The sequence below is a fragment of the Corylus avellana genome, chromosome ca7, assembly GCF_901000735.1.
Source record: "Corylus avellana chromosome ca7, CavTom2PMs-1.0".
NCBI classification, from domain to species: Eukaryota; Viridiplantae; Streptophyta; class Magnoliopsida; order Fagales; family Betulaceae; genus Corylus; species Corylus avellana.
This window is the reverse complement of record NC_081547.1, coordinates 7,241,937-7,248,483: the sequence shown is the minus strand read 5'-3', so window position 1 is coordinate 7,248,483 and position 6,547 is coordinate 7,241,937. Positions and strand designations below refer to the sequence as shown.

The 6,547-nt window shown below is 33.1% G+C and overlaps 1 protein-coding gene across 1 annotated transcript; it reads left to right on the top strand.

Moving 5' to 3' along the window:
• The first annotated feature begins 4,108 nt into the window (after positions 1-4,108).
• On the top strand, positions 4,109-5,543 carry LOC132188683 (uncharacterized). Its single transcript, XM_059603207.1, has 2 exons — positions 4,109-4,314; positions 4,522-5,543. The coding sequence occupies exons 1-2, from the start codon at positions 4,165-4,167 to the stop codon at positions 5,161-5,163; spliced, it is 792 nt and encodes a 263-aa protein (XP_059459190.1). The 5' UTR covers positions 4,109-4,164; the 3' UTR covers positions 5,164-5,543.
• The last annotated feature ends 1,004 nt before the right edge of the window (positions 5,544-6,547 follow it).

The following is a 6,547-nucleotide window of genomic DNA, read 5'->3' as shown; positions in this document are numbered from 1 at the left end:
AAGTTTTTCAAAATTAAAATTAATAAAATCCTACCTAAGATCAACAATGTCACAAGAGAAATTAAATGCATTAGCCATATTATCAATTGAAAAATGGATGTTAGCAAATATTGATTATAAAAACTTAATCAGTAATTTTTCATCCCAAAAAGCGAAAAGAATGATTTTTAAAATAAAATATAATAATAATATTAAAATATATATATTTTTTTTTTACTTAAAAAAGGAAATAAGGCTTCATTTCAAAGTTTCACCTAAGGCCCCAAAATACATTGGGCCGACCTTAAGATTAACTCTCCTTTTCTGTTTTCATTTTCATTGTAGCACCTCACTTTCCTCTCTATGTATTTATATCAAACACCTGTTGTACATTCTGTGTGGTGGGAAATAGAATAGCTTACCACCTTTCCCTATCAATGGGCTCATCAACCTCTTCCACTACCCAACCCACCAGAATTACATCATCTTGAGCTTGCCATTTGGATAAGAAGAATTTTTAGGTGATTGTTGGATGTTTAGCTACAAAACAACTTGGCGTGCCGATGTGATTACGAAGCCTCTTTCTCTGTAACCATGACGTGCTTATATTCTGCACTGACTAGTGAGGCAGACCAAGTTGGACCTGCCTCTCTTCAAATAATCCAATTCTCCAAAGAGAAAATAAGTTGTCACCAAATTTGATTTTGGCTACTACCTCTGTTGAGATAAAATAATTATAAGATCAGTAATAAAGCAGGAAAATAGCAGCATAGAAAATAACAACCAGTCACACAAGACACTAAAATTTAAGTGATTCGAATAACAAGTCTACATCTACTACCGAAGACAATAAAAAAAAAATTTACTAACAAAAGATGGAGTACAAAGAGTAGTACAATTAAACTACTCAAATCCAAAAGTCATAATATACCCAAGCTCACACTCACATAAAAGAGAATTTATTACAAAAGAGAAAAAAATCTTAATTCCCTAAAGCTTGCAGCCCTTGGAAGCTGCTGCCCATCTCTTTCTCTGTTTTTCTCTCTACAAAGTTGTTGCTGTCTCTCACACGGAGCTACTACCCACCTTCACCAAAATGGCCGAACGGCGCCATATATAAATTATAGGGAAAATTATACTTTATTTTTCAAAGTTTGGGGCAATTTTTAATTCGACCACCAATGTTTCAATTTTTGCAATGCACCCCCTCAAACTTGCAAATTTTTTTCAATTCAACCAATTTCATCCAAAAATTCTCATATTGTCCCCAATTTTTTTACTTTTTATAAAAAAAAATAATAATAATTTGGGGGTTGCAAAAATGGCCAGATGGCCAAAGGGGTGACTACGGCCACCCCGAATATATATTTTTTTAATTTTTTTATAAAAAAAAAATAAAAAATTATGGGCAATATGAAAATTTTTGGATGAAATTGGTCAAATTGAAAAAAATTTGCAAATTTGGGGGGGTAGTACATTGTAAAAATTAAAACATTGATGGTCGAATTAAAAATCATCTCAAACTTTGAGTAGGGGTGCAAAGGCGGGCGGTTTTTAACCGCCCGCTAACCGCTAACCGCTATAACCGCCAACCGCCTAACCGCCTAACCGTCTAACCGCATTAACCGCTAACCGCTTAACCGCCATAACCGCCTAGCGGTTAGCGGTTAGCGGTTATTGGGTCTACTAACCGTAACCGCTAACCGCCTTTTTATATAATATATTTTTATAATTATAATTATAAAAATATTTATACATATAACATAATCACTTGATCATTAAATCACAATTTTTTTTTTTAAAATAATTAAATCACAATTTGAGTATTAATATATTATCACTATAATTTATATGATTATATCATATAATCACTTGATCATTAAATCACAATTTTTTTTAAAAAATAATTAAATCACAATTTGAGTATTAATATATTATCACTATAATTTATATGATTATATCACATGAAATTGATTATTAAATCATTTGATTATATAATAACAAATTATACATATATAATATGACATAACTCATAAGTATACTAATTCATACTAATACAACAATTAAATATCTAGAGACTTATTTCCAATGTATGTTATAAACCTATATGTCTATATAAGTCTACATATGTATATGAATAATATAAATGTATAATATCAATAGTTAATCATATGATTCAATGACAATTCAAATACTTTATTCAAGACTTCAAGTGAATCATATTATTAATGTACAATGATGATATGATTCGTATAATATCAAATTAAGTAATTGACATTGGATTAAACAATGACCAATGTGTTACTTATAAACATAATTTAAGTACTAATGTATTATAATTTTTAGTAATTTATATATTATCACTATAATTGATATGATTATATCACATGATGACTTGATCATTAAATCATATGATTATATAATAATAAATAATACATATATAATATGACATAACTCATAAGTCATAAGTCTACAAGTTAATCATATGATTCATGTACAATGATAATCACAATTGATTCAATTGAATTAAACAATATGTTACTTATAACTACAAGTCTACAATTTAATTAAAGCATTATTAGATACTTTAGAAATTTAGGATTTAGGAGTTTGAACATTACCATTTACCATTAGATATTAAGTTCAATTCAAAGAAAAAAGATTATAAGTAAATATGATAAGAATTTAAATAATTAATCATATGAATCATATGATATAATTTAATGAGACTATATGATTATATAATATCAAATTAAGTAATTGACATTAGATTCAACAATGTGTTACTTATAATCACAATTGAAGTATTAATGTATTTTTTGAACATTTTTTAGAAAAAGAAATTTAACCATTTTTTGAAAGAAAAAAAAAAAAGAAGAAAATTAACAATTTTGAACAATTTTGAATTTTATATATATATATATATATATAATTGCTTATAGTTATATTATATGCATATTGAATAATATAAATGTATAAGATAAATATTTAACTATATGATCCAATTACAATTCCAATACTTAATCAATTATTCATGTACAATGACAATGACAATGTGATTCATATAATATCAAATTAAGTAATTGACATTGGATTAAACAATGTGTTACTTATAACTACAATTGAAGTATTTTTGTTTGTTTGTAAGTTTATAAGATCAACACTTAATCATATGATCCAATGACAATTCAAATATTTATAGTAATTGGGCCCAAGAAGATATTAAAAATACAAGAAAAAAAAATGAGGGTAAAAAAAAGCCCAAAAAGCCCAATTTTTAAAAAAGCGGTTAGCGGGCGGTTATCTATTTCACTAACCGCTAACCGGCCACTAACCGCTAACCGCTAACCGCTAGGCGGTTAGCGGTTGCGGTTAGTGAAATTTACTAACCGCTAGGGCGGTTACGGTTAGCGGTTATTGCCACTAACTGCTAACCGTAACCGCCTTTGCACCCCTAACTTTGAGAGAGTAAAGTGTACTTTTCCTTAAAATATAAAAATCGGCCAAGAATATTTTTCCATGGAAAGGTCAAGATGTGTGAGTGCAGTAGAAAAGACACAAAGTTGCAACCAAAACTAAATGGAGCCCACCATGACCTGTAAAATCAATTCATTATCCAACAATCTCTAATGTGTGTTGAAAAACCCATCTCATAAAAAAGGACAATTGAATCGGCCGAGAGAATCTTGGGTTCACTTGTCTTGAGCAAAATAGAGTTTTATGCTCACCTATTCGGGATAGGTAAACTCTACGATTCATCTCTCTTAAGATGCAGACAACCCAGTTTTAGGAAATTCCAATCCAAAAACTACATATTTTTGATGCACTGGATTAAAATTCACTAAATTGTTGGTCATTCATCTGATACAATTTTCTTACAGTAGAATCAATTGGTGTGAAAAAAAATTAGTGGGTCAATTTTCCAGCAACTCACATTTACGCAGTCGTTTTCTAGTGACATATACCCTTACACTTTTTCCACTCAAAACTAACACATCATTACACTTGCACCCATGAACCTTCCTCGGTTGAACCTTCCTGTAAAGTTGAGAAATTTTGCAACGTGGGTCTGATCCGTAATTATCTTCAATTTTTTTTTTTTTTTTAATCTATAAATGGCAGCCAAAGTTGAATAGATCCAACCTGACAACCTGAAAACGGGAGATAGAGAGGAGAGAGGGAGAGATGGCAGAATTGTTCATTAAACAGGCGGAGAATTACGCGGAAGGTCGGCCTAGTTACCCTCCAGAATTGTTTGAATTCATTGCTTCCAAGACATCCTGTAAAGACCTTGCATGGGACGTCGGCACCGGCAGCGGTCAGGCTGCTCAATCTGTGAGTTTCTTTTTCTCTTTCCTCTTCCTAAAAGTTGCAGCCTTTTTCTGAATATGGGATATTAGGCAAAATTCACTTTGGGCACTTCTATCATCACTAAAACATCAGGTCTTTGGAATATGATATATAATGCCTCCTAAAATTTTGGGAGCAGATGCAAATTCCCCTGAGAAATTTTTGATCAACATTTGTCAACTTGATTTGCAGCTAGCTGGGATGTACAAGAATGTGATAGCCACAGATACAAGCCCAAAACAGCTGTCTTTTGCTCCAAAGCTACCCAATATAACATACCAGCAAACCCCTTCCACCATGTCTATAGCCGAGCTTGAAAGCAAAGTTGCTCCTCAATCAAGCGTGGATGTTGTGACGATTGCTCAGGCCTTCCACTGGTTCGATCTCCCTAATTTCTACCAACAAGTGAAATGGATACTCAAAAAACCTCATGGTGTCATAGCTGCATGGTGCTACACCGTGCCAGAAGTCAATGACTCGGTCGACTCGGTCTTCAAACCCTATTATGGTATTACTGTAGAACCCTATTGGGAGCCGGCGCGTAAATTAGTGGACGACAAGTATAGGAGCATCCATTTTCCGTTTGAGCCAGTGGATGGAGTTGATCACACTGGGCCATTTGAGTTTGTAGCTGAAAAATTGATGGATTTAGATCATTATTTTACTTACTTAAAATCATGGTCAGCGTATCAGACGGCGAGGGAGAAGGGTGTGGAGCTTTTGAGCGATGATGTGGTTGAGGATTTTAAGCGTGCTTGGAATGAAGATGGAAAAGATCATAAGGTTGTGAAGTTTCCTATTTATCTGAGGATTGGAAGAGTTGGGAATACGTAAAATTAAAAGACTAGCTTGATCGATCAAGTGTGGCTTATTTTATAGGAATTTCAATAAAACCATTTATGTTCAAAGGATTGATGAACTCATCTCCTTTGTCAATAATGTTGGAAGCAATATATCAGTTGTCAGTCACATTGCCATTTTATGAAATGGAATTCTGCGTTTGAATTAATGCTACTGATTAGAAAATTAAATGACATTTTGTTGATCAAGCTTTTGTGGTGATAGCTGTTGGCTTGGGAGAATACTTTTGCAGCTACGAGGGTTGCTCAACTATTGGTTGAATGTGTGATTTGCTTAAATTGCAATACTAAATCATTAGTATACAATGTATGAAATATTCATATTTAAACTTAGAGCTATTCATGTTTATCTCATACACATTACATCAATATAGGTATTATGATTCATTCACTGCGACTTATTTTACATGCAAACACTAATTCAAAAGGAAATATATATATTTGGATTCCCCTTTTGATAAGTAAGATTCATTTAAGAACCCCAAAAGACCTAAAGAATCAAAATGAAAAACCCCGGTTGAGTACAAAACGTAACCCACAAAAATACAATGATGCAAAAATCACTAAGCAAAACCTAGATGAGAGAACCAAAAAACCTAAAGAATCAAAATTAAAAAAGACTTGTGGGTGGGTGTCACCGGTGGTAAGCAAAGGAAGATGGTGTGGGTGTTGTTCGGTGGGTGGAGGCAACCAAACCGCGTGAGGTTGAGATAGATCAGCCGGATGGTTGGCGTTCGACGGAAATTGGTGGTGGTCGGAGGCACTGCTTGGTGGTGGCCGGCGCTGTTGGGTGGAAGAGGGTGGAGGGAAGAGTTTTGGGGGTTTGGGAGAGAGGGTAGAGGGGAAAGGGCCAGTGGTGGGCGGCGGTGTGTCTGCTTTGTACCCACTGGATGGTGGTGGCCAGTTGTGGTGATGGGTGGAGGGGAATGAGAGAGAAGGGCGGAGAATGGGAAAGAGGGGGGAAAAAAAAAAAAAAAAAAAAAAAAAAAGAGAGCACGCGTTTTTGGTTTGGTTAAATTTTTATTTTTTATTTTTTTAAAGGCTGGTTAACCCAGGTTGAGTTAACTAGCAAAAATGCGGATGAGTTGCTGGTGGGTTGCTACTCCGTAACATTACTCTTAATTACACGAACTTACTTTTACACTTTTAACTTCAAAGTGGCAAAATTGTTTGAAAAAATAAAATTATAATTTTGCCCCACAATTTAATTAATACTTTAATCCTAAATAAATAACCTACATAATGTTCAAACTCAAAACTTTTATTTTAATTCCATGTTAAATTCCCGTTTATTTCAAAATTTTATGGTGATCAAAAATGGTATACAGCAAATTAAACATCTCAGAATCTTTATACCA